This window comes from Scyliorhinus canicula, chromosome 18 (assembly GCF_902713615.1).
Source record: "Scyliorhinus canicula chromosome 18, sScyCan1.1, whole genome shotgun sequence".
Lineage (NCBI taxonomy): Eukaryota > Metazoa > Chordata > Chondrichthyes > Carcharhiniformes > Scyliorhinidae > Scyliorhinus > Scyliorhinus canicula.
The window spans coordinates 120,299,665-120,323,967 of record NC_052163.1 but is presented as its reverse complement, the minus strand read 5'-3'; the positions used below and the strand labels follow the sequence as shown (position 1 = coordinate 120,323,967).

Here is a 24,303-nt window from a genome sequence, read left to right as displayed (position 1 = left end):
AGAGAGGGCAGAGGAGATTTACAGGAATGTTGCCAGGGTTTGCAAATCGCTGCCATGAGGAGAGATTGGACAGGCTAGCGTTGTTTTCCTTAGAGCAGAGGAGGCTATGGGGTGATCTAACTGAGGTCTACAAATTATGAAGAACCCAGACAGGGTAGACAGGAAAGATTAGATAAGGGGTTAATAACCAGGGGGTATAGATTGAGGATGATTGGTAGAAGGATTGGAGGGGACATGAGGAAAAGCTTGGGGGGGGGGGGTGGTTTCTGGTCATTTTCGCCAGCTGGATCTTCCGGCCCCACTGACGATAAACCCTCGCAGATGATTTCCCGGCGATGTGGCATGGGGAGTGGGGTGGGGGGGGGGGGGGGGGGGGGGGGGGGGGGCTGGTGTGGCGCTGGGGTGGAGTCAATGGGAAATTCCACTGGCAGTGGCAGAACCAGAAGATACCACTGCGGGCCAATGGTGGACGGGCCGCCGCCGGGGAAACATGCCGTGCGGGATACGCAATACTCCCCCCAGATGGTGGTGGGCGTTCTCTGCCTAAGTTGATGGATGAGGCTGAAACGCTCAATTCATTTAAAAGGTACCTGGATCTGCAACTGAAGTGTTGGAACCTACAAGGCTAATGACCAGGTGCTGGGGGATGGGAGTAAAATGAGCAGCTAGTCTCTTTTTTCTCCAGCACAGGCATGATGGGCTGAATGGCCACTCCTTACAGCATTACATCTCCACGTTTCTATGATTCTAAATTAAATGGGGGGGGGGGGGGAGCAGGGGGGGTGGAAAGAAGAGGCGGCAGTGGTGGTGGTTTCCTGGCAGTGTGAGGTGGCTTTATTGGAAAATCCCATTGACAAGCAGTGGGAAAGGAGAATCCCGCTGCCAGCAAATGGGCCGCTTCAGAAAAACTGGGGAATTCCACCCATGGTTTTTGACCTGTGATGGGTTTTGCTTGATTGGAGATAAATAAGGTATCAGTTCAAAGTTAAAGTGTTTCTTTTTATTGTTAAGCATTGTTTAATGGTAATTGTAAGCTGTATTTCTGTGATGTTCAGGGGGTTCAATACTGTGTTAATAATAGAGTTAGTTTTAATTCACCATGTCCCTATTTGTGCGTGGAATCACATCAGGAGTGAAGTATCCTTTCCTCACAGTTTAACAAAGTTTAAAAAAATTATTGGGGTAATATGTCCGGTATCCTGACAAATGTTGGGGTCTGGTCCTGGATCGTAACAAGGTGGCTAGTATTGTTGCTAGTATTACTAGTAAAGTATAATAATAATACTCGCTTATTGTCACAAGTAGGCTTCAATGAAGTTACTGTGAAAAGCCCCTAGTCGCCACATTCCGGCACCTGTTCGGGGAGGCCGGTATGGGAATTGAACCCGCACTGCCGGTCTTGTTCTGCATCACAAGCCAGCTGTTTAGTCCACTGTGCTAAACCAGCCCCTCTAGGTGTGCATACTATGAAATCGCACTCAGGGTTACAGTTAATATCAGGGGTAAGAATTTATTATTAGCAGGACCTATGATGAGAGATGTTACAATGAGCTTTGCATTCAGCCGAGGGTGAGGGGAGAGGTGTAACTGTGTTTGGGACTTGGGAGGAGGTGGTCCAATCAGGCAATGGCCACAGTCGAATGGATTGTGTAACTTTACTTGCTTCGTGTTTCTCCCAGGCTCTTTGGATTTTCTGGTTTTGAATCACGTTGGATATGATCCTTTAATGATGTGGAATGGAAATGCTGAGAACACCAATTGGTTGATGCAGGTAAGCTTTGGGTTCCATTGAAAATAAGTTTCTGTAAATGTGTTGTGGCTGAAATGCTAAAAGGCAACATTGTGTGATTGTGTGATGCTCATTCGAGCTTAGCAGATATCCTCACAACATTTTTTTTTAATAAACATTTTATTGAGGTATTTTTGGTATAGTAATAACAACAAAATAAACAATATTTATGAAACCATAAACATAGTGCAAAAGCCATTTACCTTCTGTACAGGTCCCACCCTTATTGACCCCCTATTCTAATCTAAACTACTAAACTACTCCCCCCCCCCCAATCCCATCTGCTGACGATTAATTTTCCGTAAAGAAGTCGGCGAACGGTTGCCACCTCCGAGTGAACCCTAACAGTGACCCTCTCAAGGCGAACTTCGGGGCTTTGAGTCCCTCCAAGTTAATAGCATCCGAATCCGGGCTACCAGGGAAGCAAAGGCCAGAACGTCTGCCTCTTTCTCCTCCTGGATTCCCGGATCTTCCGTCACCCCGAAAATCGCCACCTCTGGACTCGGTGCCACCCTTGTTTTTAACACCGTGGACATGACATCTGCACATCCCTGCCAAAATCCCCATAGCTTCGGACATGCCCAGAACATGTGGACATGGTTCGCTGGTCCTCCCACACATTTTGCGCACCTGTCTTTCACCCCAAAGAATCTGCTCATCCGGCCCACTGTCATGTGAGCCCGATGAACAACCTTACATTGTATCAGGCTGAGCCTGGCACATGTTGTAGACGCGTTGGCTCTACTCAACGCGTCTGCCCATAGACCATCCTCTATCTCTCCTCCCAGCTCCTCCTCCCACTTGCGCTTCTGCTCCTCGGTCTGCGTCTCCTCCGAATCCTCACAACATTTAAGAAGCATTTAGATGAGCATTTGAAATGTCATAGCATACAAGGCTACGGAACACGTGCTGGGAAGTGGGATTAGAATAGATAGGGGATTGATGCCCAGTGCAGACACAATGGGCCGAAGGGCCTCCTTCTGTGCTGTATAACTCCCTGACTCTATCAGTATTCCTCACTCACCGTTCTCTCAACAATCACTATCCCAAGCAGTGTACCATCGAGTACCATTTGGAGCCTGCAGCTTGCTGGGATGTGTTCCCACTCCTTTCATCTATTCTTTGTCCTGTGGATTCTGAAGTGACTTGGATTTGTTACGGCATTTGCCTTGTTTCCAATCATTAAGCAACCAGAAAAGAGATGGAAGCGTGCTGCAGTCCAAATCTCACAGCATCCTAAGGTTGGGTAGTTTGTGAAGGGGTGCTTGAGGATGAGTGTTGCAACGAGTTTTCTCAGAGCCGCTTGTTGTGGACTTCGAGTCTCCTCAGCAACACAGGTACCGGACCCCTTAACCGGGATCCCAAAGTCCTGGCACCCTGGATAGAAATTTGAATAACACTCTTTAAGCCTCAGACCCAAAATCCAGAAATTCCCCAAATCCGGCACACATCCAGTCCCAAGCTTCCCAGATACCGGGTCCGCTACCTGTATTATCAGTAAGAAGTCTTACAACACCAGGTTAAAGTCCAACAGGTTTGTTTCAAATCACTAGCTTTCAGGCACTGCTCCTTCCTCAGGTGAGTGAAGAGGTATGTTCCAGAAACAATATATATAAACAAAGATGCCAGACAATGCTTTGAATATGAGCATTTGCAGGTAATTAAGTCTTTACAGATCCAGAGATAGGGGTAACCCCAGGTTAAAGAGGTGTGAATTGTTTCAAGCCAGGACAGTTGGTAGGATTTTGCAAGCCCAGGCCAGATGGTGGGGGGGTGAATGTAATGCAACATGAATCCAAGGTCCCAGTTGAGGCCATACACATGTGTGCAGAACTTTGCTATAAGTTTCTGCTCAGCGATTTTGCGCGCGCCTTGGAGAATGCTTACCCGGAAATCAGAGGCTGAATGCCCTTGACTGCTGAAGTGTTCCCCGACTGGAAGGGAACATTCCTGCCTGCCGATTGTCACGTGATGTCCGTTCATCCATTGTCGCAGCGTCTGCATGGTCTCACCAATGTATCACGCCTCGGGACATCCTTTCCTGCAGCATATGAGGTAGACAACATTGGCCGATTCACACGAGTATGTGCCGCGTACCTGGTGGGTGGTGTTCTCACGTGTAATGGTGGTACCCATGTCGATGATCTGGCACGTTTTGCAGAGATTGCCATGGCAGGGTTGTGTGGTGTCGTGGTCACTGTTCTGAAGGCTGGGTAGTTTGCTGCAAACAATGGTTTGTTTGAGGTTGCGCGGTTGTTTGAGGGCAAGTAGTGGGGGTGTGGGGATGACCTTGGCAAGATGTATTATCGGCACCACTGCGATTGACAACAACTCCCTTGTGACATTTAGAGAGCTTTGAAAGTAAATTGAGGGTATGTTGCTTGCTTGCTACAGAGAATGAGGGAATCATAGAACCCTTGCACTGCCATTCGGCCCATCAAGTCTGCACTGACCCCCTGAAAGAGCACCCTACCTAGTCCCAATCCCCTTGCCTACCCCCATAACCCCACCTAAGGGCAATTTACCATGGCCAATCCACCTAACCTGCACATCTTTGGACTGTGAGAGGAAACCGGAGCACCCGGCGGAAACCCAGGCAGACACGGGGAGAACGTGCAGACTCCCCACTGACAGTCACCCGAAGTGGGATTTGAACCTGGAACCATGAGGCAGCGATGCTAACCACTGTGCCACCGTGCCGCCCTTGTGTTTATTTTGCCTCTTTTATGGCCTCAGGATGATCAAAAATGCCATGCAGCTCATGAAGTACTTCTGTGTAAACGTGACAACCCTTTTGATGAAAGATGCACTGATGAGTGTTGAGTTGAGCACAGGGAGTGCACAGAAAGATCCCACAAAAAGCCATGTGATCATGACCAGCTGATCTGTTTAGTTGAGGGATGAATATTGACTCGAACACTGGGGAGAATGCCCTTTCTCTACGAATAGTGCCGGGGGTTTTTTTTTATGTCTTACCTCAGAAGGTAGTTAGGGTCTCGATTTAATGTCTTTTCCAAAAGACAGGACCGGCAACAGTGCAGCATTCCCGCAGTACTGTGCCCTGGAGTGCCAGCCTGAATTATATGCTCCGGTGCCTGGATTGTCAATTGGACACAGAGCCTCCTGTGCTCAAAATGACCTTGTCCAAAACAAAGGGGTTTCGCAATAAACACCAGCTGTATTTTAATTTCCAAAGAGCTCTGTCTGTGTCACCAAAACACTACCAATTCATTAATGGCACAGATCTTATTGCAGGTTTGTCGCTGACTGTATAGGGCGCCACGGTAGCACAGTGGTTAGCACCGTTGATTCACAGCACCACAGTCCCAGGTTCGATAAAAGCAAATTACTGCGGATGCTGGAATCGGAAACCAAAAGAGAAAATGCTGGAAAATCTCAGCAGGTTTGGCAGCATCTGTAGGAAAAGAAAAGAGCTAATGTTTCGAGTTCAGGTGATCCTTTGTCAAAGCTTTGACCAAGGGTCATCTGGACTGGAGTCTGCACATTCTCCCCGTGTCTGCGTGGGTTTCCTCCGGGTGCTCCGGTTTCCTCCCACAAGTTCCGAAAGACGTGCTTGTTAAGTGAATTGGACATTCTGAATTCTCCCTCTGTGTACCCGAACAGGCGCCGGAGTGTGGCGACGAGGGGATTTTCACAGTAACTTAATTGCAGTGTCAATGTAAGCCTTCTTGTGACATTAATAAAGATTATTATAAGGTTATTAGATTATTATTATTATTTGCGTTTCTGCACGCTATTGCATGAGTTTTTCTTTGAAAGTATTACTTTTTCTTAACCGTTTCAGGTGAACTTCCTGAGTTATGTCCAGCTCACAGCTGCTGCTCTTCCTGCTTTAACCAAAAGCAATGGGTCCATCGTTGTTGTCTCCTCACTGTGTGGTATGTGTTTGGCTGGGATTCTCCTCCCAGTGTTGTTCTCTTTCACCCTCGGCTGATACCCTCTCCATCTGAAGCTAACACTGGCCTACACCAAATAGACAGTTCTAGAAGGCGGTACGCCATCACCTGCTCAAGGGCCATTCCACAATCATCCCATGGTTAAATAAGTAGCCAATGCACCATCTGATAGAATAAATAATACAGGCTGGGTTACTTTTCTCTTGAAAAGAAAACGGTTGAGGGGAACGGAAGCCGTTAAAACTGTAGAAGTTTTTGAGATAATGGATACATAGAGAAAGTTTCCTGTTGTGTGGAAGAGCATCACTGCAGCAATATGAGGTGGTCACCAAGAGTTCCAATCGGGAATGCAGGAGAAACTACTTTAATCGAAGAGTGGTGAGAATGTGGAACTCGCTACCAGAGGGAGTGATTGAAGCGGATAGTATAGATGGGCTGCAATTCTCCGGCCTTTGCGATTCTCTTTTCCCGCCGGCAGCGCATTCCCCACCCACGGGTTTCCAGGCGGTGTGGGGCGGCTTCAATGGGAAATTCCATTGACAAGCGGCGGGTGGATAGAATCCCACCGCCAGCGAATGGGGAGGCAACAAGAATCATGCAGCTAGGGTACAGGAGAATCCAGCCCATGTGTTTTAGGGGAAACTGGAATGTCACATGAGGAGGAAGTGAATGGAGGGTTATGATGGTCGATTTGGATGAGGAAAGATGGGAGGAAGCTCAGGTAGAGCATAAAGTGGGCTAAACGGCTGGTTTGTAATGCAGAACAAGGCCAGCAGCACGGGTTCAGATCCCGTCCCGGCCTCCCCGAACAGGCGCTGGAATGTGGCAACTAGGGGCTTTTCCCAGTAATAAAAGCAAATTACTGCGGGTGCTGGAATCTGAAATGAAAGGGAAAATGCTGGAAAATCTCAGTAAGTCTGGCAGCATCTGTAGGGAGAGAAAAGAGCTAACGTTTGACAAAGAGTCATCGGACTCGAAACATTAGCTCTTTTCTCTCCCTACAGATGCTGCCAGACTTGCTTTTCACAGTAACTTCATTGAAGCCTACTTGTGACAATAAGCGATTCTTATTATTATGAAGACCAGCAATGACTCGTTGGGATGAATGATGTGTTGTCCTGCCTCAATATAGGTTGACACGTAAATGGCAACTTGGCGAGAGCTCAGAGGGCAGCCAAAGCCACAATGCCGCAGAGAAACTGGAACGTGGAATCAACTTACTGGTTTATTTTTCCCCCCACAGGGAAAATTGCCATCCCGTACGCGGCCTCGTATTCAGCTTCAAAGTTTGCTCTGGATGGATTCTTTAGCTCTCTGCGTCAAGAGCTCGCATTGCAGGGGAGGGATGTCTCCGTGACACTGTGCATCCTAGGAATGATTGACACCGATTCGACTAAAGAGAAAGTCAAGTAGGTTTGTGAAGTGCGAACCGGCACACCATGAATGGTTTCCCAAATCGGAACAAAATACGTTATAAATTAACAAGTGGTGGAGGGGGGGGGGCACATGGTGGCATAGTGGTTAGTAATGCCGCCTCACGGCGCCGAGGACCGGGGTTCGATCCCGACTCCGGGTTACTGTCCAAATGGAGTTTGCACATTCTCCCCGTGTCTGCGTGGATTTCACCCCCACCCCCCAAAGATGGGTAGGTACATTGGCCACACTAAATCGCCCCTTAAATGGAAACATTTGAATTAATTAATTAATTAAAACGTGTTTACAGCACAGAACCAGGCCATTCGGCCCTGTTGGCCCATGCTGGTGTTTATGCTCCGCCACCATCTAACCCCATCAACACGTCATTTCTCCCTCATCTCGCTTTCTCTTCTCGGATATTCACCTCATCTACTCCCTGTGACAGTTGGTTCCATATTCTAAACGCTCTCTGGGTAAAGAGGGTTCTTCTGTATTCCCGACAGTGACTACATTATGGATCCTAGTTCTGGCCTCGCTGTCTCAAACAAAATTAAGAACAGAAAATGCTGGAAATAATCCGGACAGTGGAGAGAAACAGAGGTGATTATGTTTCGGATCATGATATGATGCTTCATCGGACTGGTCCTTGCAGACACAATGGGGGAAATTGGGCATAGGTAAAGCTCAAAGGTCAGAGGTCACTGCTGGGAGTGCAGGTCACACAGAATAGTGCCACCCACCCCACCCTGCCCTCTGACAACGTTTCAGTCCAAAGACATACCTTGCCGAATTAAAGCTAATATTTGGACAATTACTTTCCTGTAACAGAATACAACTTAAAAAATTTTTTTTTTAGAGTATCCAATTATGGGGCAATTTAGCGTGGCCAATCCACCTACCCTGTACATCTTTGGGTTGTGGGGGCGAAACCCACGCAAACACGGGGAGAATGTGCAAACTCCACACGGACAGTGACCCAGAGCCGGGATCGAACCTGGGACCTCAGCGCTGTGAGGCAGCAGGGCTAACCCACTGCACCACCGTGCTGCCCCTTAACAGAATACAACTTGCTGCGGATACAAGTAATTGTCTTTTTATTCTCTAGTTCTCAGATATTATACCTTCCTTGTCACTTTCCTACCTCCACAATGAATTTCTGGCATTTACTTATGTAATGAGTTCTTATTGGTTTTTTAAATTTCTTTTTGTACTCCTCCCTCTTCGGAATCTTTATTCTCACATTATTTACAAGGGGCTTGATTCTCCCCCAAAATTTCGAAGTTAATTTGTGGTGGGTTTTTCAGGGAGATTCCCGTCGCCTCTGTCCACTTCATTGGGCCCTGGGGAGTTTCTCACCTGTTTAGCCCACACTTGGAGGGCTGAATTCTTCCACCTGCCGGCTGTCGGATCGCCACGAGCGAGCCACAGACAATGGGGACGTCCATTGATCTCGGGAGGGATGCTTCGGTCTCTGGAGGGGGGGGGGGGGGGGGAGGGGGGGGGGGGGGGGTCCTCCACCCTTTCCGCCTTTGCCAAAAACCTGACTTAACCTTTTTGGAAGGGCGATTTATCCTGGTCAATCCACCTGACCTGCACAACTTTGGACCGTGGGAGGAAACCCACGCAGTCACGGAGGGGGGGAACGTGCAGACTCCGCACAGACAGTGACCCAAGCCAGCAATCGAACCTGGGACCCTGGAGCTGTGAAGCAGCTGTGCTAACCACTATGCAGCCGTGCTGCCCTGGAGTTTGCACATTCTCCCCGTGTTTGTGTGGGTTCCCCCCCCCCCCCCCCCCCACAACCCACGGTGGATTGGCCACGCTAAATTGCCCGTTAATTGGAAAAAATGAATTGGGTACTCTAAATTTATTTTAAAAAACAATGCAGCATGAGAACCTGGTATTGATTGCCTTAATGTTACTGAACAGTAGCTTACCGAAAAATGTTAACCTTAATCATCTTATTTGCTTCTATGTATGCATTTAGAAACTTGGATGTGGGACTAGTGACCGCTTACCCAGTGCCTGAGTCTGCCCTGTCCATCATTAAAGGTGGGGCTGTCAGGGCACGAGAAATCTATTACCCCTGGTGGACAACTCTACTTGTGAGCGTCCGAGACTGGTTTCCTGAAATGAGGGAGAAAATTATTCGCAGCTCCTTCCAGGAAAAAAGCCAAGAAGACGGAGACTAGCCGGCAGCAGTTGCCGGTTCCTGGGGAGGTGCAAAAAGTCACAGCAAGGTGTGTTGTTCCTCGTGTCTTAATAAAGCTCGCAGTCTCAAGTGTGGAGAAGATGCTTTATTGTGAGTTCGTTCAGTTTCCAGAGCTCGACCTAGAACTACCTTCCAGTGCTAACTACCAGCTTTGCTTGCTGTGTGTCCTGCTTGCCAGCCCGCCTGCTGTGAAGAGTGTATCCTCACTTCCTGTCCTGATCTATTTATATGGCTCTCCCGTGCTCCCTCTAGTGGTCGCTCAGTTGTGTTGCATCTGGTTAACTTGTGATCACCACATCCCCCTTTTTCTCTTAACATATTTTCTGAACATCGTTAAAGAAAATTGTACATCCTGTCCCAGTGTATTTATAGCTCTCCCGCTCGTGTTTGCTCTGTTGTTTTTGTATCTGGTCAATCTACGATCACCACATCCCCCTCTTTCTCATTACATAGTTTCTGTACATCATTAAGGAAAATTATACAAAACAGTAACTTATGATATGCGTATCTATACAAGTGATGATGCTATTGCCTTAGTTAACAAAGCCAATGTATTTATATGTCCAAACTTAATAAACACATTTATGAGTCCAAACTTGATGAATTTGTTCAGAGCTTTTTTTTTTTTTTCTTTTTGTTGTTGATGACGTGGTGATATTGATATTGCAAGTCCGCTGTGAATGTTGTTGGTGTTCCTTGTTGTCTTAAGTACCCAATGCGTCATCCCGAGGTGTTTGCATGGTCACATCACTGATGTTGACTGGCATGGACTTTTTTTTTGTGCTTGTGGTGTTGATTTATTGTCTCATCCGCCTTGGATGCTGGTGTGCTTGCTTGTTCTGGAGCAGACGTGAGTTTGTGCGATTCGTTGTCATCCCATGACATGTTTGTAGTCTTGTTATCGTTTTGCAGTGTGCTGTGGCATCGTCCATCATGTGCCAAGTAGTGCCATTGTGTACAAGTCGTTGTTTCATTGCTGTTGTTTCTGTCGTTCCTGTTTTGTTGTTTCCGTTGCCGTACTTGTCGCTGTTTTTGTCGTTTCCGTCTTTGTTGTTGTCGCTATCTTTGCTCCTGACTTTGTTGTGTTTGTTGCCATTCTTGTTGTTTCTGCCTCTGTCGTTGTCGCTATCTTTGTGCCTGACGTTGTTGTTTGTCTTGTTGCTTCATGTTGCTTTTATTCTTGCTGTTGTCGTTCTCGTTTCTGCTGTGCTTCTTGCTATTGTTGTTTGTCTTGTCGCGCTTCATGTTGCTTTTCTTCTTGCTGTTGTCGTTCTCGTTTCTGCTGTGCTTCTTGCTATTGTTGTTGGTCTTGTCGCGCTTCATGTTGTTTTTGTTCTTGCTGTGTTTCTTTTGACTTTTGTTTTTTTTGTTATACTCTATGAGTGTCCCGAGTGGATAATTTGAGTCATTGAGCATTCCGTCTCGCGAGTGGTGCGAATGATCCGATGTTGCATCGGTGCAGGTGACATCAATCAGTTGTGGAGAATTGGATTCCGCATCTTTGCTTTCTTGGTGCTCGTCTTCCGGAGTCAAAGTCTTCTTGATTACATTTGACGCGGTGTCTGTGGACTCTCGGCGCTCCTCTTCTGGAGTCCAAATCTGCATGATTTCAGTTGACGTGGTTTCTCTAGACTCTTGGTGCTCCGCTTCTGGAGTTAAAATCTTCATGATTTCTGTTGATGTTATCTCACTGGACTCCAGGTGCTCCTCTTCTGGAGTCAAAATCTGCATGGTTTCTTTTTGTTTGATGTCTCTGGACTCCAGGTGCTCCTCTTCTGGAGTCAGAATCTGCATGGTTTCTTTCGGCATTGTCTCTGTGGACTCCAGGTGCTCCTCTTCTGGAGTCAAAATCTGCATGTTTTCTTTTGGCGTTGTCTCTCTGGACTGTTGGGTGGCCCGACTCTGTGCTTCTGTACAGACAAGCTGAGAACTGTCAGTCTCACTGTGATCCTGTACGTCGAGTGCGAGCACCTTGTCACTGTTTTCGCTCTGTGCTTCGGTACAGACAAGCTGAGAACTGTCAGTCTCACTGTGATCCTGTACGTCGAGTGCGAGCACCTTGTCACTGTTTTCGCTCTGTGCTTCGGTACAGACAAGCTGAGAACTGTCAGTCTCACTGTGATCCTGTACGTTGAGTGTGATCACCTTGTCACTGTCTTCGCATGCAGTGGGCAGAGGTGCATTGTCTTCTTCTTGTTCCTGTGAGCGTGTTGGACTTTCATAGTCCGCTCTTTCTTCTTGTTCCTGTGAGCGTGTTGGACTTTCATAGTCTGCTTTTTCTTCTTGTTCCTGTGAGCGTGTTGGACTTTCATAGTCCGCTCTTTCTTCTTGTTCCTGTGAGCTTGGTAGACTTTCATAGTCTGCTTGCGGTTGCTCAGGTACAGCTGGTTTACCTTCATGGTCTTGTTCATGCTTGGTGTCCGCCCGGGAGTGTTTGCTGGCATCCCTATTGGCGTCTTTCATCACTCGCACTGTGGAGCCTGTCATCGCTCGCTCCGTGGAGTCTTCCTGTGCTCTCTGTGTGGCGTCGTCTTAGTCTTGGGTATTGCTGTCATCCAATGTATCGACGAGCTGCCATGGCACCATGGTGTTGGATTCATCCACCATGAGTAGAGTCATGTTGAGCTTTGCAACGGTGTCGCTGATGCTGTGATCAGCATGTCCAAATAACTCCTCCATGTCTGAGTAGTATTCTTTGAAACCCATTTCATCTTCGTTGGCTTCTTCTACCACGAGTTGATTCGTGTTGAACTTTGCGACCGTGTCGCTGATGCTGTGATAAGCATATCCGACTGACTCAGCTGTGTCTGAGTAGTATTCTCCGAAAACCAAATCATCCTGGTTGGATTCTTCTACCATGAGTTGATTCGTGTTGAATTTTGCGACCGTGTCGCTGATGCTGTGATAAGCATATCCGACTGACTCAGCCATGTCTGAGTAGTATTCTTTGAAAACCAAATCATCTTGGTTGGATTCATCTACCACGAGTTGGTTCGTGTTGTACTTTGCGACCGTGTCGCTGATGCTGTGATAAGCATATCCGACTGACTCAGCTATGTCTGAGTAGTATTCTTCGAAAACCAAAGCATTTTGGTTGGATTCATCTACCACGAGTTGGTTCGTGTTGTACTTTGCGACCGTGTCGCTGATGCTGTGATAAGCATATCCGACTGACCCAGTCAGGTCTGAGAGGTAATCGTCGAAAAACAAATCATCTTTTGTTGTTTCGGAATTCTTTTTGTTCGCTTCACTGTGTGTGGTGAAGGCAGCTTTTTCCAAGGTTTTGTGCAAGTTGTTTTTTACTGTTGGTTTAAGTTCAGGCATTTTTCTGTGTTCTGAGGCAAGAAAATTTGGTTTTACCACTTTAAGTGTCTTGTTTTCAATTTTCGGGCATTTCCCTTTTAAGTGGGCGTGGTCAGGATTCTCAGACGTCATGACGTCACGCGTAGGAACGACTTGCACATGTGCAAATCGGCTTTCTTTCCTTGTGCGGTTCGGTGCCCATTGCGCATGCGCGGCTTGCGCATGCGCATGACGGTCCGCGACGAAGACTTTTTTTGACTGCGCATGCGCGGCTTGCGCATGCGCATAACGATCGGCGCCGCGATCTTTTGTAAACTGCGCATGCGCGACTTCCGGTTCCGGCGCATGCGCGACTTCCGGTTCCGGCGCATGCGCGACTTCCGGTTCCGGCGCATGCGCAGACGCGATTTGTAGTTCTTTGCTTACCAGAGACTGCAAAATGTGCTCCGACGCCATTTTATCGCGGATTTCAGCGTTTTTTCTTTCTAAAAGTTGTAAGTTACCTTTTCTTTCCGATCTGGACTGGATTTCAGCGTTTTGGCTTTGTGAAAAATTCATGTTATTTCTTCTTTTTGATCTGTACTGTGCATTCGCGATTTCCTGATCTTTTTGTGATTTTTTAAGTCTTGCATCACTCAGTCTCTGTGCAGGTTGGACTGTGAGCATGCCTTGCTGTTCAAATTTCTCACAGTACTCTTCAAATTTGTTTAGTAACGTTTGTAAGCTGTTCCTGTCTTCACCTTTTGAGTGTTTAAATCCATTATACACTTTCCTATTGACAGGCCCTTCGATGAGAATTGCTATTTTAATTTTGTCTGAGGCCTCTGCTACATCATTAGCTATGAGATAAAAATCGAACATTTGTTTAAACCTTTTCCAGACATTTCTTACATTACCAGTCGTGTCCAGCTGAGGTGGGTATCCATGCCACATCCTCGAATTAGCGATGTCTTCCCCAGTCAAATGTCCAGTAGGAGATTTCCATGCCATTTTGTGCTTTCTGTATCTGCAGCTGAGTTGTCCTGTAGTAAGCGTCTGAAATCACTGCTGGTACCATGTGTTGTTCCTCGTGTCTTAATAAAGCTCGCAGTCTCAAGTGTGGAGAAGATGCTTTATTGTGAGTTCGTTCAGTTTCCAGAGCTCGACCTAGAACTACCTTCCAGTGCTAACTACCAGCTTTGCTTGCTGTGTGTCCTGCTTGCCAGCCCGCCTGCTGTGAAGAGTGTGTCCTCACTTCCTGTCCTGATCTATTTATATGGCTCTCCCGTGCTCCCTCTAGTGGTCGCTCAGTTGTGTTGCATCTGGTTAACTTGTGATCACCACACAAGGAATTAGGTCGAAGTCACCAGACAGAAAGAGGCCATTTGAAAAAATGAAAATCGCTTATTGTCACAAGTCAACTTCAAATGAAAAGCCCCTAGTCGCCACATTCCGGCACCTGTTCGGGGAGGCTGGTCTGGGAATTGAACCGTGCTCCTGGCCTGCCTTGGTCTGCTTTCAAAGCCAGCGATTGTGCTAAACCAACCCCATGAAAGAATTTAGCTGCTTTGGTGGGATTTGAACCCATGCTCCAGAGCATTAACCTGGACTATAGACTAACTACCCCATTGACATTACCATTACACCGTGGGACTTGGGACTAAGTGGCCTAATAAATGACATTTATTCTAATTGGTTGGTGTGAAATGTTAACTCTGATCCTCTGTCCAAAGATGTCTTTCCAGGATGTTCGTTTTTTAAATTATTTGTTTGAGGGATAAATATTGGCAAGGAAAAGGGGGAATATGCCCTGATCATCTTTGAAATAATGCCAGGGGGTCTTTTACATCAACCAGAGAGGAGGCAGAGGCTCAATTTAACATTGCAGCTGAAGGATTGTGGCACTCCCTCAGTACGGACCCTCTGACAGTGCGGCACTCCCTCAGTACTGACCCTCTGACAGTGCAGCACTCCCTCAGCACCGACCCTCTGACAGTGCAGCACTCCCTCAGTACTGACCCTCTGACAGTGCAGCACTCCCTCAGTACGGACCCTCTGACAGTGCAGCACTCCCTCAGTACTGACCCTCTGACTGTGCAGCACTCCCTCAGTACTGATCCTCTGACAGTGCAGCACTCCCTCAGTACTGACCCTCTGACCCTCTGACAGTGCAGCACTCCCTCAGTACTGACCCTCTGACTGTGCAGCACTCCCTCAGTACTGACCCTCTGACAGTGCGGCACTCCCTCAGTACTGACCCTCTGACAGTCCAGTACTCCCTCAGTACCGACCCTCTGACAGTGCAGCACTTCCTCAGTACTGACCCTCTGACAGTGCGGCACTCCCTCAGTACTGACCCTCTGACAGTGCAGCACTCCCTCAGTACTGACCCTCTGACAGTGCAGCGCTCCCTCAGTACTGACCCTCTGACAGTGCAGCACTCCCTCAGTACTGACCCTCTGACAGTGCGGCACTCCCTCAGTACTGACCCTCTGACAGTGCGGCACTCCCTCAGTACTGACCCTCTGACAGTGCAGCACTCCCTCAGTACTGACCCTCTGACAGTGCAGCACTCCCTCAGTACTGACCCTCTGACAGTGCAGCACTCCCTCAGTACTGACCCTCTGACAGTGCAGCACTCCCTCAGTACTGACCCTCTGACAGTGCGGCACTCCCTCAGTACTGACCCTCTGACAGTGCGGCACTCCCTCAGTACTGACCCTCTGACAGTGCAGCACTCCCTCAGTACTGACCCTCTGACAGTGCGGCACTCCCTCAGTACTGACCCTCTGCCAGTGCGGCACTCCCTCAGTACTGACCTTCTGACAGTGCAGCACTCCCTCAGTACGGACCTTCTGACAGTGCAGCACTCCCTCAGTACTGACCCTCTGACAGTGCAGCACTCCCTCAGTACTGACCCTCTGACAGTGCAACACTCCCTCAGTACTGACCCTCTGACAGTGTTGCACTCCCTCAGTACTGACCCTCTGACAGTGCAGCACTCCCTCAGTACTGACCCTCTGACAGTGCAGCACTCCCTCAGTACTGAGCCTCTGACAGTGCAGCACTCCCTCAGTACTGACCCTCTGACAGTGCAGCACTCCCTCAGTACTGACCCTCTGACAGTGCGGCACTCCCTCAGTACTGACCCTCTGACAGTGCGGCACTCCCTCGGTACTGCACTAGCGTGCCAGTGTGGATTACATGGTCACTTCTGAAGAGTTGGGTTTTGAAAATGCTGTGTGTTGGGCAGCAGCTCAAACCAGTAAATGGATGTGGAGCCCAAGAAGAACCTTCATCTTGGTCAAAGACGTTGGTTTGCAGGAGGAAGGTTGCTATGTCAGTTTAAGTTGGCGCCTTCAGGATATGAACGGAGTTAATTGGAAGCAGGGAATCAGATGAAGGAACATCTGCTTGTGTTTTCAGAGTGTCAACAAATCATGGGAACTTGTCTCTAAACTGATCAACAGAGTTTCTTTGTTGCTGATAATAGTTGTTGAGTTTTCTCATTCCATGTGTACAGCAGATGTGGAGACAAGTTTGTTTTTCCCCATGTTGATGCAGTTACATATATCTGCCAGCAAGAGGCGATGCTGTTCCATCTAAATATAAGTCATCGGTCCATCAGTGTGAAAATAATCCCACAGTGCCACCCAGTGGAAGTGCCGAGCCCCAGTTGCTCAAAGTCACAAATAACTTCTTCCCCAGTCAGAGTTTGGAAAGGAAATTTCCTGCCCAAATTTAATCATGACTCGGGCTGCAAATGTACTGCCTGGGGGAGTTCGTCCCTCTGTTGAGGCTGAGGTATTTCCTTCAAGCAACACCTCGAGCAACACCAGGAGCCACTCATTTAGCCCATGTTTGTTGGAGCTTGCTGTGCACAGATTGGCTGCCGCATTTCCTCACTGTCCCAATTAAGTGTTGACTTGCCAAGGCAGCATTGGTTCCCGCACAGTAACAAGCCGTTTGACCGATCAGACTTTACATCCACAAATCGGTGGGGTGGGGGGGCATCCCTCCTTCTTCCCCCACCCTAACTCCCTCCACCCCACACCCTTCCAAAAACAGAGGACGGGACAGACCGAATATAACGTCAGTCAGCCGAGCCTAGGGATAGGCAAATTATTGGAAACAATTTTGACAGACAGCATAAATCATCATTTGGAAAGGCCAAACGGCATGAGAAAAAAGGTTGTGCCTGACTAGAATAATCTTTATTATTGTCACAAGTAGACTTACATTAACACTGCAATGAAGTTACTGTGAAAATCCCCTAGTCGCCACATTCCGGCGCCTGTTTGGGTACACAGAGGGAGAATTCAGAATGTCCAATTCACCTAACAGCACGTCTTTCGGGACTTGTGGGAGGAAACCCACGCAGACACGGGGAGAACGTGCAGATTCCGCACAGACAGTAACCAAACAGGGAATTGAACCTGGGACCCTGCCGCTGTGAAACAACAGTGCTAACCACTGTGCTACCGTGCTGCCCTTTACAATTTTTGAGAAGCGAGGCGGGTCAATGAAGGTGGCACATTTGATGCCACCTGCATAGAATTTAGCACAGCTTTCGGCAAGGTCCCACACATCAGGCTGATCAAAAAACTGATCATCATGGCACCCAAGAGAAAGTGGCAAGTTGGATCAAAACTTTGCTGAGCGAAGAAGCATGGAGACACAATCACAGGTATTTTTTATGACTGGCAGGATGTTCCATGGGGCACAGCTGTTCATGGTATACATCAATGATTTAGACTTAAATGCAGGGGGCTGGATTCTCCGTTACGCCGGCCGGTCAATGGGGTTTCCCATTGTGGGGCAGCCCCATGCCATCAGCAAACCCCCCCGGGCTGCCGGCAAAACGGAGCATCCCGCCGGCGGAGAATCCCACCCCACAAAGTCTGTAGATGAATCGAAAATTGGCCATTCAGTTGACAGTCCAGAAGGAAGCTGTAGACGGCAGGAAGATATCAATGGCCTGGTCAGCTGGACAGGAAGGTGGCAAAAGGAATTCAGTCTGGATAAATATGAGGTGGGGAGGAACAGAGGGACCTTGCAGTGAATATCTATAAATCTCTAAAGGGTTTGGGGTTTTATGCAAATAGCTGGAGAGGTAGAATCATGGAAGAATCATCGAAGCCCTCCAGTGCAGAAAGAGAACATTCGGCCCATCGAGCCTGCACCGACCCTCTCAAAGAGGCCCTACCAAGGCCCATTCCCCCGCCCTATCCCCGTCAAGTTTTCTCCTGGACTTTTAGATCATCGGTTGAGTTGGGAATATGGTGCTGGGTTGACTGCAATGTTCCCCGACCGATGGGCCTGCAGGATGCACGGCAGAAATATTCCATCCGAAGGCTGCTGGTTACGATGTGATTGCAGATGGAGCCGCTGAAGGGTTTTACACTGTGGAAGCAGGCAATTGGTGCACAGAGTGCAGTGGATCCTGCCGGTTTTTAAATTCCTGCCATGCAGTTTTATCAGGTTCTGAAAGGGGTTTCTAGGCGACAGCTCCTCGGCGTTTTGGTGTGTGACGTGGATCAGATTTTTTCTTCCCTGTCCAGCTGCAGATGCTGTTGCCGGTTGAGTCCTCTGTTTTTTATTTGATGTCACGAGTTCATCAGCTCACCTTCGTCGTCGCCCTTCGTGGGTTTTCGGACTTTGGGGCGGGTGGGAGAGGACTAACCTGCGCATGGGACGTCCAATTGAGGACAATTGTTTCCCTGTGCTGATTGGGAATGCAAGCTCCCCCTCCCCCTCGGAGGTAAAGGTCAGCCAGTGTGAGGCTGACTAAAAAGGAGAGAGGACCTGGTAAGCTGTCGCCGGGCCTCACGTATATAATGCCGTGTAAATCAATGTCTCTGCAACTCGCCTTGGACTCCCCGTGCCTTTATTAAAGGACAGTAAGAAGTCTTACAACACCAGGTTAAAGTCCAACAGGTTTGTTTCAAACACGAGCTTTCGGAGCGCAGCTCCTTCTTCAGGCTTCACCTGAAGAAGGAGCTGCGCTCCGAAAGCTCGTGTTTGAAACAAACCTGTTGGACTTTAACCTGGTGTTGTAAGACTTCTTACTGTGCTCACCCCAGTCCAACGCCGGCATCTCCACATCATGGCTTTATTAAAGGAAGCAAGGCGGCTGAGGAGAGATTTAGATGATGTGTATGAAATTAGGAGGAGCCTAAATAGAATGGATAGGTAGGGTGCTGCAAATTAATGCAGACAGGTCAATATAACCAGAACGTTCAGCTTTATAGTAAATGGTGGCAGGATTAGAGGGCAGTTTATCATAGAATTTGATTATCATAGAATTTCCAGTGCAGAAGGAGGCCATTCGGCCCATCGAGTCTGCACCAGCTCTTGGAAAGAGCACCCTACCCAAGCCCACACCTCCACCCTATCCCCATAACCCAGTAACCCCACCCAACACTAAGGGCAATTTTGGACACTAACGGCAATTTATCATGGCCAATCCACCTAACCTGCACATCTTTGGACTGTGGGAGGAAACCGGAGCACCCGGAGGAAACCCACGCAGACACGGGGAGGATGTGCAGACTCCGCACAGACAGTGACCCAAGCCGGAATCGAACCTGGGACCCTGGAGCTGTGAAGCGATTGTGCTATCCACAGTGCTACCGTGCGTGCTGTTGAGGGGGTAATGATTTCACCCAGAGGATGCTGGGGTTCTGGAACTCCCCTGGCTGACAGGATGGTAGAGCATGAAACACTCATCGCATTCAAACAAAGCACCCGCAACATGGGTTGGAATCTAAAAGCAAGAAGATGGATTTAGACTGAATAACTCTCTCAACTAGCTTAGGCAAAGCGGGCCAAATGGCCTCCATCCGTGCTGTGAATCCTTTTGATGTTTCTCTGTAAGAACCTGTTGTATGGATGTCCCATGAGGCATGTAAGATTGAACAATAACTGTTTATTAATAACGCATACCGATAGACATATATACACAGGATACAGTCCTGACTCGGTGCATCTTCGTGACAACTTTGGCCAGACTTTCCATGTGTCTGGGAATACATTCCTGCTGGTTCTGTGTCACGTGACATGTAGTGACACCAGCAGAGTGTTTGTGCAGGCTTTGGGCAGATCCCTACCTTTAACTGCATTGAGCAATACCCTTAATAATGTTTTACGTTATTGTGTTTGATCACGTTTTACAAGAATTCAGAGTGCGCGCACCTCCATAGCTTTTCTCTTTGGGGCAACAGAGAAATATAACAGGAGTGAAACTGGCGACAAGGATTGAGGTCGGTCAAATGGCTGAAAAGGAAGATTTAGTTGACTCACGGTGGGACGGCAATGGGGGTGGCGGAAGATTCTCGGCACTGGACTCGCACATGCACAGCCTCCGGATGAAGCACGGCTGCCGATGCAGAAGGTTTAAAAAAAACTCGCGCAACTGTGAGTAAGAAGATCGACCGTCGGGGAAGACTTGCTTGCGTTGAAGTGAGTGGGGTCTCGGCTGCAGGGACTGCGCATGTATCAAAGCTAAACGGTCATGTGGGGAACTGGGATTTCGAAGTCTGCACGGGGCCATGACACCGGGAAACAGGCAAACTACAGTCAGGCAAAACAGAAAATAATTCCTAGTTGCCTGTTCAAAGGAATTGTTTGTGCTATATTTTCGATTAAAAATCAGAAGGGAGGAAATGTAGACCCTCGGAGCTGGGATCCAAAAGTGGCGGGAAAAACAGGCGCCATGGATGCGTTTGATGAGGACTATGAAACATGGAGTTCATATGAGGATTCCAATTGGTTATATAGCAAATCGGACACGGGAGTACCTAATAGTCGCAACATTTCTCAGCTCAATTTGTGGTAAAACGTTGATGCTGCTACAGAATTTTGTTTCAACAAAGGCAGGAGATAAGTGCTATATTGAATTAATGAAAATCTACGAGGATCATTTCTATCCAAAACCGTTATTGATTGCACAAAGGTTTTGGCTCCACAGACATTGTCAGGAGGAAGGTGACACCTTTGTAGCCAATTAGCTAGATATTGTGAATTTGGTGCAACACTTGATGATACTCTTCAAGATAGGCTGGTTTGTGGACTCCACAGTGAAGCTATTTGGCTGAAGCTGCTTACGCGTAAGTGATTTAACTCTGAAAGCTGCTGTGGACATTGCCACATCTATGGAGCTTGCAATGAAAGAAGCTTCAAGATAAAGATAGATAGTTTTTTGAAGAATAAAGGAATAAAGGGTTATGGTGTTCGGGCGGGAAAGTGGAGCTGAGTCCACAGAAGATCAGCCATGATCTCATTGAATGGCAGAGCAGGCTCGAGGGGCCAGATGGTCAACTCCTGCTCCTAGTTCTTATGTAAGTTTTGCAAATAGGGGCTGGAGTGAAGATCAGCAAAATGGATGCCACAAGGAACAATACACAGGTTGGACACTCAGGGAGGCATGCTGGAGCAAATCAAATACATGCAAGAACTGTGGTTAGAAAGGTCACATTGCCAAGGCATGTTCATCTCAGAAAACCTCTCTTATACCAAGAAGGTGTAAGAAGAAAACCACAGCTAGGAGTTTTGTCAATGGAGGATGATCAACAACGTTTTTGGGCATATCCAAACCTTGACGGTCATGAAATTAAAATGGAAGTGGATTTGGGCACAGCAGTATCACTAATACCTGAGACAATTTATCATCAAAAGCTGAGGCATCTGCCTTTAAAGCCATCAATTTTGATTCTGTGGACGTACACTGAAGAGGTTGTACCATTACAAGGATGTATTATGGTGAAAGTAGAAGCAAATAGACAGATAGAGACGTTCCCTCTTCATGTTGTCTGTGGCCTTCTCTATTTGGCACATTGGCTAAGATGAGGCTTAACTGGGAAAAAGTGAATCACTTAATGGATTAAAAGAGCAACTTGCAGGAACCTGTGAAGAAGTGCGAGAAAGTGTTTGAAGATTCACTAGGCCCTATGACTAGAGTTGAGGTACACCTAAAAATCAATCCAGATAGCACACCCAAATGTCTCAAAGCTAGAACTCTACCATATGCCATCAAGCCTAAAGTTGAAGGCGGATCTGGTGGGCCCCCTGTGAGCTTTGTTTGGGCGCATGGGACCCCGAGGGTGAAGAGGGTCTTCTTGGAGCGGGGTAGAGATGGGGGGGGCTGGCGTTACCCAATCTCTCGGGGTATTATTGGGCGGCCAATGTGTTGATGGTGCACAAGTGGGTAATGGAGGGGGAGGGGGCGACATAGAAATGGATGGAAAGGGTGTCCTGTGGAGATTCAAGCCTGGGGGCCCTGGTAACGGCACCGTGGCCGCTCCTTCCTATGAGGTATACCACGAGTCCGGTGGTGGCGGCTACCCTCAAGATTTGGGGGCAGGGGAGGCGACATAGGGGAGAAGTGGGGGGCTCGATGGAGGCTCCGTAAGGACATGAGTCATCGAACCTGTTGCTGCAAGTGATTGGGCGACACCAATTGTTCCTGTATTAAAACATGATGGCTTAGTGAGAATTTGTGGAGATTTTAAAAATACCTTTAACCCAGTATTGTTCACAGATCATTATCCACTACCGTTGATTGAAGACTTTTTTGCTGGACTTTCTAGAGGGCAGATATTCAGTAAAATTGATCATTCACAGGCGTATCTGCAGGTGAATGTGGTTGCAGAGTCACAGCTACTACTCACCATAGTGATGCACAAAGGTCTGTTTCGTTACAGAAGACATGCCTTTGGAATAACGCCTGCACCCGCTCTTTTTCAATGATCGATGGATCAAATTCTGAGTGGGTTGAAGGGAGTGCAATGTTATTTAGATGACATACTCGTCACTGGTTCAAGTGAACAGGAACATTTGGAGAGTTTGGAAGCTGATCTGAAGTGGTTACTGAGCCACAATCTGAGAGTTAAAAAGGAAAAGTGTGACTTTTTCAACTCATCCAGAAATTACCTCGATCATGTTATTGGCAAAGATGGTTTATACAAAGAATGAAATAAAATATCAGCAACCTTAGAACACCACATCCTCAAAATGTGACACAATTAAGGTCAACTTTAGAATTGATTAATTATAATGGGAAATTTGTGTCGAATTTAGCAACACGATTGAAATCTATACACGTGTTGCTATGTGTCAAACAGGCATGGAACTGGCCAGAAGAATGTGAAAATGCAGATAATGAAGTGAAAGAAACTTTACTGGGCAGCACGGTGGCGCAGTGGTTAGCACTGCTGCCTCAGGGCGCCGAGGTCCCAAGTTGAATCCCGGCTCTGGGTCACTGTCCGTGTGGAGTTTGCACATTCTCCCCGTGTCTGCGTGGGTTTCCCCCCCCCCATAACCCAAAGATGTGCAGGTTAGGTGGATTGGCCACGCTAAATTGCCCCTTAATTGGGAAAAAAATTACTTGGGTACTCTAAATTTATTTTTTTTAAAAGAAAGAAAGAAACTTTACTGAAGTCAGAGCCTTTGGTTCATTATAATCCCAAGATGAAGTTGCAATTAGCTTGCACTGCCTCACCCTATGGGGTTGGCACAGTCATCTCGCACATTATGCCTTCAAGAGAGGAAAGACTGATAGCATTTGCAACATACTCTTACTAACGCAGAAGTGAATTACACTCAGCTAGAAAAGGAAGCTTTCAGCATCATTTTTGGTGCAAGAAGATTCCGCCATTATCATTATGGCCATCATTTTATTCTTTTGTCAGACCATCGACCCTTGACTACAATCTTTGGGTATAAAGGTATACCTTATCAGGAAGAGTGAACACATTTCTAATATCTTATCAGAACAATATACCTGCTGCCACGCAAAGTTCATTGGCAATGCTGTTGTTTAAGAGGAAACTACGAACAAGTTTGAGTTGTTAACTCCACCTGATACATCAGAGATTGTGAAACGACAATAAGCACAAATTGCTGGGGGGGAGAAAATTTCTAAAAAGCGAATATTCAACCAGGGAGACAGGGGGCTAGCTAGGAGCTATACCGCCAACGTGAAATGGGTACCGGCTATGATCTGGGTGAAGACAGGCCCAGTATCGTACACCATGCAGACGGATGATGGGAGTTTGACGAAGTCATGCTGATCAGTCGCTTGCTGCGTGAACTGAGTTTGAAGAAACCTCTCAAGAGATTCTATCGTTGGAAGATCTGGAGTGAAATGAAAAAATGAAAGTCGCTTATTGTCACGAGTAGGCTTCAATGAAGTTACTGTGAAAAGCCCCTAGTCGCCACATTCCGGGGCCTGTTCGGGAAGGCTGGTACGGGAATCGAACCGTGCTGCTGGCCTGCCTTGGTCTGCTTTCAAAGCCAGCGATTTAGCCCAGTGTGATAGACGCTGGAACAGAGACCAGAGACAGTGAGGGGTTCAGATTCCGTTTCTGAGGACTTTTCAATGCCGACAGAGACAGATACTGAAATAGCTACTCAAGAAGGACCATTTTCAAGCAGTGGTTAGCACTGCGGCTGCACGGCACTGAGGACCCGGGTTTGCTCCCGACTCCATCTCTGGCACTGGAAAACATGCCGTGGGGAGGGCCAATAATTCAGAGTCCTGAAGAAAAGTCAGAATCCCGGCCCTAGGTCACTGTCCATGTGGAGTTTGCACATTCTCCCCGTGTCTGCGTGGGTCTCACCCCCACAATCCAAAAAGATGTGCAGGTTAGATAGATTGGCTGCGCTAAATTGCCCCTTAACTGGAATAC

The 24,303-nt window shown here is 47.7% G+C and overlaps 1 protein-coding gene across 1 annotated transcript in view; it reads left to right on the top strand.

The window, feature by feature from the left end:
- The window catches only part of LOC119953314 (hydroxysteroid 11-beta-dehydrogenase 1-like protein), a 31,775-nt gene extending 17,467 nt beyond the window's left edge, over nt 1-14,308 (top strand). Inside the window, exons 4-8 of the mRNA XM_038777474.1 lie at nt 1,680-1,771; nt 5,595-5,688; nt 6,950-7,115; nt 9,110-9,362; nt 13,966-14,308. Coding sequence (XP_038633402.1) covers nt 1,680-1,771; nt 5,595-5,688; nt 6,950-7,115; nt 9,110-9,314 — 557 coding nt within the window. The 3' untranslated portion in view covers nt 9,315-9,362; nt 13,966-14,308. The remainder of the gene's footprint in view (nt 1-1,679; nt 1,772-5,594; nt 5,689-6,949; nt 7,116-9,109; nt 9,363-13,965) is intronic.
- The last annotated feature ends 9,995 nt before the right edge of the window (nt 14,309-24,303 follow it).